Raw genomic sequence first — 13,892 nt, 5'->3', positions numbered from 1 at the left:
AGACATCAAAGCACATCCGGAACAATTACTATTACAGATTAACGTGTGTCCTCAAACCTTTCCGTCAATCCTATCCATTTATAATTATCACTATCAATTAATTCAGAAGATGTTGCACAACAAGAGAGTATATTTCTCTACCCCAGTACACATGTAAAATCACAAATCGGAAGATGTATAGTTGTTTATATATGTACACATCGCGCACTTCACAGAAATAAATGGCATGTCCCACCATAGTGGCATTTGTCCACTTCAAAACCCGCATCTACATTTTTAGTACCTGTATTCATGTTCATAGGTTCTTTGCCTGACAAACGAATGACTGCTGATACTTCAACTCAAGCGCCACACACTGAATCCCATTTTTTGACATTGTTTAGTCAATTTATGCCAACAGCTCCCTCTGCAGACAATTCCAATCCATAATCCTTCCCATCCACAGCACCAAAGGACAAAACAGGTTTGTGTAAACCTGTGCTGACTTCAATAGAGAATTTGAGAGTGGTAGTGTCCCAAGGTAGTGTTTGAGACTTGCACCTCATTCCACATAGACACTCTCCGAGATGAAAATTGGTCAATTATAACTGAAAATTCATTTCCAATCATTATAAAGGGCAATATAAAAGTAAAAAAATGAGTAAGCACCCTTGATTGAGTAAATTGTGAAGGATTCATAATATTATTTGCAGCAGACTCTCTCTTGCTGCTGTGCCTTGGACTTCATGGAGTTGTCAGCAACACACCCACCACATTCCAAGGACTTCAATTTTCTGTATCTTTAAGCTGATCACAGCAACTAGTATTTTACATTTTTGCATTTATCAGATGATACCTTTCCATTTGAAATCTATTATGATTGAATAGTTGCATTGGATTAATACTCAAGGTCGGAGTGCGACGTTACCGAAGGAGAGCACGGTCAAGCAACCTACGTGCGACGCAGTAAGTCAGGCATGACTAGGTCATCATACAAAAGGTAACGGTGCGGCTATCTGCACCATATTACACCAAAACATGCAGTGCATCCGCAACAAAGTGCCGATTCTGAACGCGCTTTTGTGTGGTCAAGACATCACGGTGCTTTGTGTAAGTGAACACTGGTGCAACAACGACGAAATGCAATCTTTTGTGTTTGAGGGATACTCTCTGGCTGACTATTTCTGCCGAACAGAATACAAAAATGGGGGGGGTGTGCATTTTTGTGAATAGTAAATATAGTTATAAGGCCTCGGCTTTTAAAAAAGTAATCGGTAAAGAAAGATGCTTAGAAATTGCAGCAGTCGAAATAACTATCGACCCAAGTATAGGAAATGTGCTGATTATGTGCCTATACAGACCTCCTGGTGGTAATAGTGACGAATTCTTTGAAAGATTTGAGCAATTATTACACTTAAGTGTTGGTAAGAAAAAGAAAGTGTTAATTTGTGGGGATTTTAACATTGAAATGTCCTCACACAATGCCAATTCCACCAAACTCAGAGAACTTATGGGTCTTTATGGGTTAAATTCTCTGATAAACTCACCGACCAGAGAAACAGCCACTACATCAAAAAATATCGATCTGGTTATCACCAATTTGCAACTGACAGAAAATGAACACTCAGAGGTTATAAATCTAGGAATTTCAGACCATTATGCTCAAATGATACGTATCCCCAAGGAAAAGGATGTAATCTTCAAGAGGTACAAAAGGTTCTACCCAAAAGATAGAGTAAATGCATTCTGTGATAAATTATGTGAAACTTCCTGGGACAAATTACTCAACATGAAGTGTATACAGGACATGTACATGTATTTCATTAGTAATGTAAAGCTCATCTTTGAGGAATTCTTTCCCAGAAAATTAGTGCCAATGAAGTGTCATAAGAGTAACAAGGGTTAGGTGACAGATGAAATAAGGGCTGCTAGCGTTAATTTTAGGGAATTATGTCAATTAAGAAAAGGGCAGAAGGGTTACGACCTCAATAGTAACTACTTTCAGAGGTACAAAAAAGCATACAGGGACCTTATAGTTCAAACCAAGAAAGCTTACTACAGCAGACTTATCAGTCAAGCTGAAAATGTGACCAAAACATCATGGCGAATAGTAAGAAAGGCAACAAACTCTAAGGTAAACAGGAGTGGAAATTTAACAATAAAAAATGGGGAAGGGATAAACTTGGCCGATCCTATGCAAGTGGCAGTTTTTGCCAATAAGTACCTCGCAACTGTACCCCTACAATTACATAGCTCAATAATAAGTAGTGACAGATTCAGTACGGGGCACTGTCAACACATGTGCTCCTCTATGGTCCTCTTTCCGGTAACAGAAAATGAGGTATTGAAGTGCATAAATAGCCTGAAAGACAAACCATCAGTTGGGATAGACGATATTCCTTCCTTCATCCTAAAAAAAATGCTCTAAAGCTATAATTAAGCCCTTAGCTTTCATAATAAATGAGTCCTTTAATAAGGGTGAGTTTCCAAACTATTTAAAAATAGCTAAAATAAAACTGATCCACAAAAAAGGTGATGTGGACAACATAGGAAATTACCGGCCAGTATCCTTGCTGACTAATATATCTAAAATTTTTGAGCTAATGATGAGAGACAGGATTATGAACTTTGTCGTCCAATCCAAATTATTAAACATGGAACAGTTTGGATTCCAAAAGGGGAGAAGCACCAATGATGCGATTGCATGCTTTCTGAAAAAAATCATGACCTCATGGGACAGGAATGAATTCTCGGTGGGTATATTCAATGACCTTTCTCGTGCATTTGACACAGTAGATCACAAAATCCTTCTCATTAAATGTGAGCACTATGGGATCAGGGGAATCGTTCATAAATGGTTGCAATCATATCTAGAGGATAGGCAACAGATGGTAGAGGTTGAGGGTACAGGCATCAACAACATTGTTACAAACTACTTATCTCCCATAGAAATAATAAATGTAGGGGTACCACAGGGCAGTATTTTGGGGCCCCTCTTATTCTTACTATACATCAATGATTTGCCGAGGTTTATTAAAAACAATGATATAGTGTTATATGCTGATGATACATCTCTAGCAATGAGCCACAGGGATCCTAAGCTGCTGCAAACGAAGCTGGAGAGTTCACTACTACTCCTAGAAAAGTGGTTCAACCTGAATAAACTTTCTGTAAATGTTAAGAAAACGAATTACATTCAATTTAAAAAAAAGAGGGAAGTGCCTCAGTTAGAGGTATTCTTAAATGGTCAGCCCATAGAGAGGGTAAATAGCACCAAGTTTCTAGGTCTAGCTATTGATGATTCCCTAAATTGGGAGACCCATACCAATGCCCTATGCTCAACCCTGGCTAAAAGTGGATATGTTCTGAGAAATCTGGTAGATATTGTTGATTTAAATGTTCTAAAAATGGTATATTATGGTTATTTTGAATCCCATTTGTCCTATGGAATTATTTTCTGGGGATCGTCGCCTGGATTTCGTAGAGTTTTCGCAACACAAAGAAAAAGTATAAGGTATATAGCAAAGATACCCCCGTGGAAATCTTGCAAACCCTATTTCAGGGAATTAAAACTCCTAACGTTACCATCTATGTATATATACCACTTGTGTATGCATGTCAAAGATAATATAAAAGATCTCACTACCAATGCTCAAGTGCACGGACACTCCACTCGCCATAGTGGAGATGTACATATGTACTGCCACGCCACGGCAATGTACAATAAGAGCCCTTTTCACATGGCTATCAAGGTTTATAATGCTCTGCCGTCAACCATAAAAAAATCTTCTACAAGGGCAATTTTCAAATCTAATCTTAAACTCTTTCTAGTCAACAAAGGCTATTATAGCACAACTCAGTTTCTAGAGGAATCTGCCTACTACAGAAGTGTCTGATTCTGACTTTGATTGTGTATGTATTTATTTTTGTGTATGACATGTCCTATATTTTACAATGTAAAGTCCTGGGACCAATAAAATTATTATTATTATTATTATTACTAAGGATGAGTCGCTACTCAAATTTTTTCGGTTCTCGGTATCGGTCCGGTTCTCCCCATCAGTTCTCAACACTCAGTTCCAAGGATGAACTATTATTAAATGGATTAATGGCAAATTTAAATGAGCAACCACAAGAAGTGAATGCAAATAATTTCACTAAAGATGTATATTAGCAGGAAAATCGGTCGCGCACAGTGCGGCTTGGAAAACACGAACACAGCTTCAATGTTTCCACTAGTAGTAAATGAATTTAATGACTTGACTGCCATTTAACACGTAGCGTATGGATGGCGAGAATTCTCGTCATTTATTTCCCAAACGTTCCGGACGGATGACGTAGATTCTCGTCATTTAGGTGCGTCAAATTAAACAATTTTACAGCGTACAATACGTATTTGTTAGTATGTTTTCAGTTGTTGTTCGTTATTCATAATGAATTGATGCATCATAACGTTTGATTGGGTAAAGTTATATTCTAAGCATTAGCTTTTTAACCATGTTTAAACCAAAGGCATTACGCCATAATAGGCACATATTTCCAGAATCGGCGTTCCTAGGAATTCAAATACCCCGGTACGCAACGTGTTAACAATTTCCTGTCATCACTCAAAGGCAGCTCTACAATATTAATGTATTTCACAAGACTAATAATCGGAGTCATCACTAATTCCAATCAATGAAGACTAGTCGCAAACACAGGATACAAAAAAACTGACAAATTGCCCCCCCTATCACCTCTCCACAGGTGATGGTGGTGCTGCCATCTGCCATTGGATTTGCAAAACACACAGACCCGTGATCATTGTCGACAAAGGAATGGAAATGGCACTCACTTATGTCGACCCTTTGCTGGAGGCCGAGGCCTTGCGCACTGCGAGAGACTAGCTTGGTGAGGGTGGTGGCCGCAAGGAGTTGAGCGTAGCAGGAGTCGCCCCTCTCAAGCAACAGCTGGCACTTGGAGAGCGTGTCGGGTGCATTCTGGAATCCCACGAGCGCCTTCTCTGCCTCTATCCGCTGGTTAGGGTCCTGCGACTCATACAACTGTTTGCAGAGCAGTTCCAGCTGCTGCACCTCCTGAAAGCAAAACAAAATGCTCACTAATCAATGCTCCCTCAACTCCTCATTCACCCACTTAACGATTCAACCCTAAGGCTTCCTTGAGTAGGTGAGGGGGGAGCTCTCCTCCTACAAAACCGCAGACATATGAAACTCAAAAATTCAGGTGGTTACAGAATAATAATGGCTACATACATGAATTATCCACACCCCATGCTTCAGGGATTTTCTAATGATGATGAATGAGAATAAATTATAAAATTTCAGTCGCCAAAATGGTGAATACTTTACTATGCCAGATAACTAGCAAAAATTCCTCTGTGGAGTGAATGCTGGACATACTTTGAACACATAATTTAAGAAAACAGAATTAGTAGGCTATACAAACTATACAAATACCTTTTGTGTGTTATGTTAACTAAAAGACTCTGCTTTCGTAGATGGCATTTCTTGATCGCACAAAGTGAAATAAGCATATGCAAAGTGAGGACATTTTAAAACTACATATGCGAAAGGTTTTCAAAGCTTATGAGCTGACCGTAGCACCACTTCCATTTCCCTAGTATGCAGCATCACTCGACTTCAATTACAGCAATGATTAGCTCACTCACACAGTGATTAAACCCAACAGTTAGTTTGAGGTGAGGGTAGTGCTCATCTTTGACTAAGCCACAGGCATCTGAAACTCACACATTCAGTGTATGGGGTTGAGTTCCTTTCCCTAGTCTACCTTGCAGAGTACGAATTTTTGTTGGGATTGTCTTAAGGATTCACCCAAGATCCTTTGGTCAATAGTATAATCCTGTACCTTACTCCCACAGCCTCACAAAGCTTCAGAAGTGCCTTGCTTATGCTTTATTGAGCATGGAGCACATCCCATCTCCCATCATCAAATTTATGTTTAAATTGTCCATCTTCCCATCTCCGGGCTACTTAAGGCCCTCAATTTATTTTTATCAAGTAAAATGAGCCTAAAAACCTAACAGATTTGATAGGCAATAAATTTAAAAATGTAATAAAAATATTACTAACAGATCACACTTCTCCATAATACACTCATTTGACCTAACTTTTTGTTGCCAAATTTGACATAGTTTGCCAGGTTTAACAGATTGAGGGTAAGGGTAAGAAGAAAAAGCTAAGACCTTCAAAGGAAGCACAAAGCATCCACTCTGGATAAAACATTGAACTGCAAGATCTTAAGCACTATTATAACTTATTTATGTTTAAAATGTTATGAATGCAAAATGGCGTGATGGGGTAAATGAGAAACAAAATGATTGAGAGAATCATCCATCCATCCACACAAGAAAAACCACTACGGTGAGTCATCAAATACTCCATTTTGCTTTTGCAGTCCTTTGCCATCAAAAATACTTGAATGCTATTTTTTCAATGAAAACTCTGAATAATTTACTCCCTGTATGTAATAATCTGTCCGTAACCCGCATTCTGAGTGTATTTCAGTAGTGTAATTCTTAACATGGACACAGTTCACTGGCAGTTCCATCAAATGTAGCTTGACCCTGGGATAAATGTGGGTAATTTCTCAACCTACATGTACTGTTCATCTACACACATTTTTTGGAGTGTTTGAGCATGTTCATGTCTATTGAATTCACAGTTCACTTCCAATCCCATGAACTGACACTTGGCAGCATATCCCCCCTCCATATCACCACTCCCTTCATCAGCAATGAAAATCCTCCCCAAACAACGTCCCTACTTGCTATTTCACAGAAAGCTATGCATATGTTACTGAGATCACTAGCTATTCTAATAAATGTCCTCAAACATCACACACACCTCCGAATAGCCTTTGCTGTCCAGCAATAGGACAGGGTCTGAGACAGTGACTTTACGAAACAATTGGATTGAGTCTTCATGTGTTTATGTTTTCGAGAAGTATGGTTAAATATCCTTCACCTTTTTACTGCCACCTGGCCAATACAGTGGAACCCCGATTTATCGTTCCCGCATTAATCATTTTCCCCCATTCATCGTTCGCCGCTCCTGGTCCCAAATTAAGTTCCATAAAGACAATGTAATTTTTTCCCGCATCTATCGTTCCCCGAAGTATCGTTTTCCCGCATTGATCATTTGAAGATCGCGGTCCCGTCGTATAATTTTCCCGCATTGATCATTTGAAGATCGCGGTCCCGTCGTATAATTTTCCCGCATTCATCGTTTGACAAAAATAAGACGAAGTGTTTACAACGTGTTGTTTATGGCTAATAGCGACAGACACAAAGTTTGAATCTTCCCCAGGAGATTGAAATACGATAGGGAGAAGCTGAGTGCCGTGGGATAGTCACATTATCGCATTTCCCAAGATCCGGTATCCCCCTCCATTCAGCACTTGCCTCTCCCCATCTGAAGCGTACCTCTTCTCCGAAATAAAAAAAAGGTTCCAGCACGAGCAGGGATCGTATTACGAAGACCTTAGCTTCGAAAGAAAATATCAAGTTACTCTAGAACAAAAGAAACCTTTTTCACGCTTCCCCCTTTCTCGACCGCTGACTTTTTTTTTAGCTGACTCGCTTCAAAGATCCCCACCTCTGGAGGTCAACTGCTGCATGAATCACCGATTAACCCAAAAGGTGTGCAAAAATGAATTTCGGCAATTGGTATTATACTTTTATTAGATTGAGTTATTAGTGATGTGCACGTAATTCAAAAAAGGATGATACCAAACACGACGTATTTCTAACGTTATTTAACCATTTTAAGCAAGGAAATAGTTGGAATTATAAGATGGTGATTTCTGGCGAATATCGATATCCTCGCAGCTGATAGTGAGCTTCACGGCAGTTGATGCGGATTTTTTTCGAAAACAGGGCGTCTGGTTACAATTTACGAGTTATGCTACAAGTCTCACCTGTCTGAGGTGCTAACGAAGCGATGTCTTCTCAGGATATTTTGTTTCTCCCTACTAGCAATCTGAATTCATCTGCTCATCTAGAGCTACGCTACTTATTGTTACAAATGAGTGGGTAAGCTGCCTTCTCCATAGAATAAAAAAATTTGCGCAGTCTTATGGTAATGCTTCACCCTCTGCAGTAAGCTCTGCTTACGCCGTACGCGATAGCATTAGTGCCGTACTTCACCTCGTACGAGTGGTTCCGTACTTTCCAGGGTGGGTTGACTTAAAGCCGGCGAATGTTTTCCGTGTGGGTTCAATAGAGTCCGGTTTCATTTTTATTAGTTTTATTCTTATTCGTCTTCGGACCATGGCCCTTCCGAAGACACAAGTGAGAACTTTAAAACATAGACTGAAAATAATTGAAGACGAAGAAAAGAATCCGGGCTAGAAATGCGTGAATATTACAGCACGCCTCGGTATGTCCGCTAGTACATGACGGCAGGGGTCGGGGTAGAGCGAGATCCCTGGTGAAAAGCAAGAAGTGGGATGAAGCCGAGAATTAGGTGGGCGTGCCGCTGACGATTAACGCCACGTTGCCTCAATCATATTAAAAATTTAATTGCAAGAAAGGAACATTTCAAATAATAAACTATTTTTGGCCTTCTTGATACATCCTATAACCAATCACTGTGATGGCGAAATCAGTTGTTTGAGGCATAACACGCACATTTCTCTCGTAAATACGAGTACTTGAAATGGCATTTGATGAATAAGAATTTTTAGATCGGACAGAAATGCATAATAGCAGTGAAAATTCCGAGTGGAGTAAAACATTTTTTTAGCAAGGCGGCGTGTTCCTTCAGGATGTTTGAAAGAGATATAATCCAAATCAACAATATGACCTTAGTGTTTCGATACAGGAATAATATTGTTGTAATAAGCTAATATCTTTTTTGAATCCATTAATGAATGTCATAATTCGCAAAAATCCAGCGTTTCCTGGGACATAGGCAACCCGGACAAACTTTCCCGCATTCATCGTTTTTTTCATCCATCCCCTTGAAAAACGATAAATCGAGGTTCCACTATATATCAGCCCTTGCTGGTTGAGCGAAAACTGCCAGGGGCCGATTTATCGGCCTGAATTAGGTATTTCACTTTTTTTTCGGGATTGTGGCCTTTTCAACAGCTGTGATTTATGTAAACCCCCATAATCTATTTATGGTTATAAGATATAAATATATCTTAAGAATTGGGAAAAAATCTAGACGTATTAAATAACATTAAGTAGCTGAAAAATTTTAAAATCTGAAATAATGCTAATTACGGAAAATAGCCTCGGCAGTATTTGTACATACCACCTGAAGTGGGCTGCTGCAGTTAAAGGGTCAATACTCTTGTTGCGTGAGCACGGCATTTTCAAGATGAAATCTTTTGAGATGAATTCAATTGAAACGCATGCATCCAGGCAGGAGCTGATGCAAGCAGGTGCACACCACATTCAGTGCAGGGCAACTGACACAGCAGCCCACGAGAATTTTAATTGTAGAAGTCAGTTTCCTAAAATACACCTGGGAAATTTAATGAAGACAACTATTTCACCTGAGTTAAAAATGGCATAACCAAGAAATATAATTAGGGACTGTTGCACCGAGAGCACCCGCCTTGGTGCCACACCGCTAGGTTTGTGCCAAAACCAGAAACAGCTGTTTGCTCACTCAAATGGAACTATCTACAAATGTAGAGCCCACCACAATTGGAATAACTGCCTTTCCTATCTACAATAAGAATAACTATGTACCTTCCTTTTATCTTTGATCATATAGTTCAGTGAGTTAGCATTGTTCTCTAAAATGAGAAAAGCAAGAGATGAGTCATTTTCCAATTTAGACTCATGAGTTCAACTTACATTAATACCCAAGACAAAGCTGGATAAGAAAAAAATATGAATCGAAGGCACAATTTGAAGACTAGATATGCAGCAAGTGTTCCAAAAGAATAATTTTCAATATTCATCCTAAAGTGTTTAAACTGAATAATGTGCTTCAACAACGTCTCATAGAGCTACAATTTCCTTTCTACCACATTATAACACTAGTTGAAATTTTTAACTAACATTATTATCCAAGGAATCAAAGCCTTCAGATGAAATTATCAGATCTGAAGGCTACCCCTCTTGTCATGAATCCATTCCATGCAAAATCCAGTCAAAAGATAATCCTGCATGGCAACAAAATATGCATCTGAAAGCTATTTATGCACTCTCCATAAGTCTCATAGAAAGCCACGTACACTCATAGAAAGCCACGTACACTCGTACGTAAAAAGACATCAAAAAGTCGCATTCGTCACTATGCCTATCCAAAGGAGATGTGAAACAGAATATTCTAGTATTAAACAAAGACAAAAGCATAATGAGAAGGAAAAGATGTTTGATGATCCATTCAATTGATTTAAGTATGGAGTGACTATTAATAAGATTTTGAAAACATTAATATACCATCTTGCAAACTGTTAACAAGAAAATTAAAGAAGGTGTGTTGAAGCTCTTTGACTACTGAGTTCTACATAGCATTAAATTCAGTCCTTTAAAAAATGCAAAAAGAAGAGAATAGGGGAGTAAAGAATTCCTATCACTACCCATTCAGAAAAATATAATACATCACTTATTTTATAGTTTCAGTCAGACTATGAAGCAAATTAGTTCAAGACCTAGAAAATGTACATACTAGAATGAACACATACTTGCACCAAGAATTCAAGATTTTTTAAAAGGATTTGAAAGGAAAAAACTATTCCAATACTGATGATACTCCTCTAGATGAACTACCTATATTATTTTAAGGATTAGAAGATGGACACTTTAAAATCAGGAAGCTAAATAGGCAATCAATGCCATGGATTTAAAAACCTAAGTGGAATACTTTTTACAGACTTCCAAGTACTTGAGTGACTAAATAGCTATACTAATAATTTTGAATAACTCAAAAACTGGGGTCATTCCCTTGGACATGAAATTGCAATTCATCAAAAGAATTCAATAGATCAAGGGTAAGAGAAGTTTCGACAAAAATATTCTCAATCATTCAGCCATTCCCCAGGTAGTTTCAAACATGAAAATTCAAAATTTGTGCCATCTTTTCATGAGCTAGTGATGTTATTATAGTTATGGTTTATTTGCTTAATCGGGAAGACCTTTTCACCAAGAGTAAACAAACAAGCACGGCCCATTCACAAGGCAGATGAGAAGCTGAGTCATAGAGACATGCTCAGCATGAGCTTGTGATATCAACTTATCTGGGGTAATGGTAAGGCCATTGATACAAATAGCTCAAGAAGTAGGGGATGGAATTAGAAATGGATGCCACCTTTTCATCAATGCTTTCCTTCTCTGGCTTTGTTACCGCCAAGAAAGCAATTATGGTATCACCTTCCAGATACCCGTTTTCCTCCTATGATATATATTGGCTACAAAATTAGTTTATTCAACCAAGAGCTTACCGAAAGGCAAATTCTGCCATCAATAAAACATTAAGGGGTCACAGAATGAAATTTAACAATTCCCAAACCTCAATGGTGATGTGGAAGGTTACACGGGATGACCCGGTGGAAATCCCGTGTAACCTTACACAATTCTATGCGCCGGGAAAGCCTACGATCATTCTTCTCAATGGTGATGGATTATGCATACCCTGATTTTAGGAAAAATCAATGTGTTCATCCAGCTAAAATACTACATCCAATACATATTCAGTTACTGATTTGGCATTTCTTGCAAGATCAATAATTCCATTGCCTCGAATGCTTCAGCTCTCACCTCTGGCACCATCATTGTGATGTGTTTCTTGTTTCCCTGACGACAGTGCCCGAGTGGGGAGCAATAACTTTGCAGGTCAAAGAGTTACTGACCTCACTGAAAATCTGAGAACAATTCCAAAACGTCATCCACCAAAAAAGCAGCAATTAATATTTCTATACACCCAATAAATCCACAAATAGGGACTTCGACGTGTCAAACCTTAATGAAAGCCAATATTATTCAGCATGTAGAATAGTGAATCGAGTGCTTAAGAACATGAGTATTCACATGACCCTCAACAATGAATTTTGTGCTAAATGTGGTGGTGGCAACATGAAGATTCAATTTTTATAGCACAAGCCTCTGAAACCACTGCAATCACCCACATGCTTCACCAACCCCAACTTTTGTTTGGTATTGATTTCACATAGAGCAATGAGATACACAATTATAATGAGACCAGAGGGGAATATTCAATGGCTTCCACAAAAAAAAACATGCGATTCCATAAAACAATTTAGTGCATGAAACACTGGTTGTATTGCCTTTCAACCCTCGATCAACGTCAAAGTAGTGGTCAATGGGATCCTTTGATCATAGCCGTAATAGTAATCTTTAACAATAACACTTCTCAATGCATACTTAGTTGAAGAGGCTTACCGTGAACTCTTCTTAAGATGCAACCCTATTCAAGTTGACGACAACCACAAAGGAATCCAAATAATTGTTATGTCAATGAGTTAACAGACTCGGAGTAGGCACTTCCTCGAGCGAAAAAATGTTATGCGGAGAAAATAAACAATAAAAATGAACAACGAAATTTTCTCGGACGTAAATTTCCACTAACTTGACCAACACCAGGACGTGGAGCATGCTTGACAACTAAAACCAAATCGATTGCATTCCGAAGGAAATTGGCATGAGGAGAGAAGAATAACAAAAGTTTTAACTCATTTCATACAATTAGAATCTAAAATATTCTACTATACTATGCTGTATCAACCCATTAAATTATCTCAAAGAGGGCATAGGATGAAGGCATATGTATCTCCATCAATGATACATTTTAGATACATTTTAAATACATTTTCACCCACAAACTAATCACCTACCAGCGATTTTCTCCTACATACGGAAGACATAAAAATTAAACTGAAAATGAAGTTTAAGATATTACTTGTTTTTTAAACCCACCGGCGCATTTACTAAATATTATGCCAATCAGTGATTCTAAATTTAAATAATAACTAGCGAAACCCGTCCGCAAAGTAACTAACGTTAACTTTAAAGCTTACCATTACAGCGATTACTAAGTGTAGGTCCCTTTCATCCACTCCCAAACCGAGCAATGCGTCAAAACATACTCTTCGATGGTGAGGAAGTACACAAGCGCCTACTTAGCTTGATGGCGACTTGTTTCCACTCATTAGCACCAAAATCTGATAAAACGTAATTTACGGAGTGCGATTTGCACTAAATGAGCATGAACTGCTGATATAATGAATTTCGATCACGAACTTCATGATGTAACCCATACAAAAAACAACATTCGAGATTACAACTTCGTCAAGTAACACAATGGCACTGCCGGCAACTATTTACAGTCACGTGATAAATTAAATGACAGAATAAATTCACTACCATCGGATTCTTTATTACTTCCCGAACGACTACAATCAATACCGAGGAATTATTTCGCCCGATTTTGCATATCAGAAAAATGTGTACAGTGAAATCCGAGGGCTTTCGAAGCGGCGCCTGACTTAATGTTGACACAAAACTTAGGTTGGTAATACACTTGTTACTAAAGCTAGAACTGAAGAATAATTTAAAGTGCACACTGGAATAATTAACTGCGTAAATATAGACGAAAGACTCTTTGTTTGGTCACTCACCTGTTCTTCCGCCATTTTTGTAACCTCACATTTGAACCGACGGTGCTGACATCTAACATCTCTTACACGCTAGTTGTTGTTGTAGCTGTGTAGGGGTTGAAGTTTTGGACTTAAGGGTTGGAAAATGTAATATATACGGTACTTACGCGTTAAAATCACGAAAATTAGAGTCTATTGGTATTCTTAGAGAGGCGATTTGTTACTCATGATAATGTTGCCTTGAAATGTTTTCTTGACACGCTTAGCTGTTTAGAATTAGCAGCAATAGTCATGGTAATTCTTCGATAGATATGCTAGAG

At 38.5% G+C, this 13,892-nt stretch overlaps 1 protein-coding gene across 3 annotated transcripts in view; it reads right to left on the bottom strand.

The window, feature by feature from the left end:
* LOC124155386 (exportin-7) overlaps nt 1–13,690 on the bottom strand; it is a 75,512-nt gene extending 61,822 nt beyond the window's left edge. For 2 of the 3 annotated variants that reach the window (XM_046529158.1, XM_046529161.1), the window contains exons 1-2: nt 13,594–13,690; nt 4,814–5,054 (exon numbers count right to left, since the gene is read on the bottom strand). In XM_046529158.1, the coding sequence (XP_046385114.1) occupies nt 4,814–5,054; nt 13,594–13,608 (256 nt within the window). In that variant the 5' untranslated portion in view covers nt 13,609–13,690. Of the gene's footprint in view, nt 1–4,813; nt 5,055–12,993; nt 13,522–13,593 lie in introns of those variants that run through there. The other variant, XM_046529160.1, reaches the window with a different exon arrangement.
* Between the last annotated feature and the right edge of the window lie 202 nt (nt 13,691–13,892).

This window comes from Ischnura elegans, chromosome 3 (assembly GCF_921293095.1).
Source record: "Ischnura elegans chromosome 3, ioIscEleg1.1, whole genome shotgun sequence".
NCBI lineage: Eukaryota > Metazoa > Arthropoda > Insecta > Odonata > Coenagrionidae > Ischnura > Ischnura elegans.
This window is presented reverse-complemented; position numbering and strand designations above follow the sequence as displayed.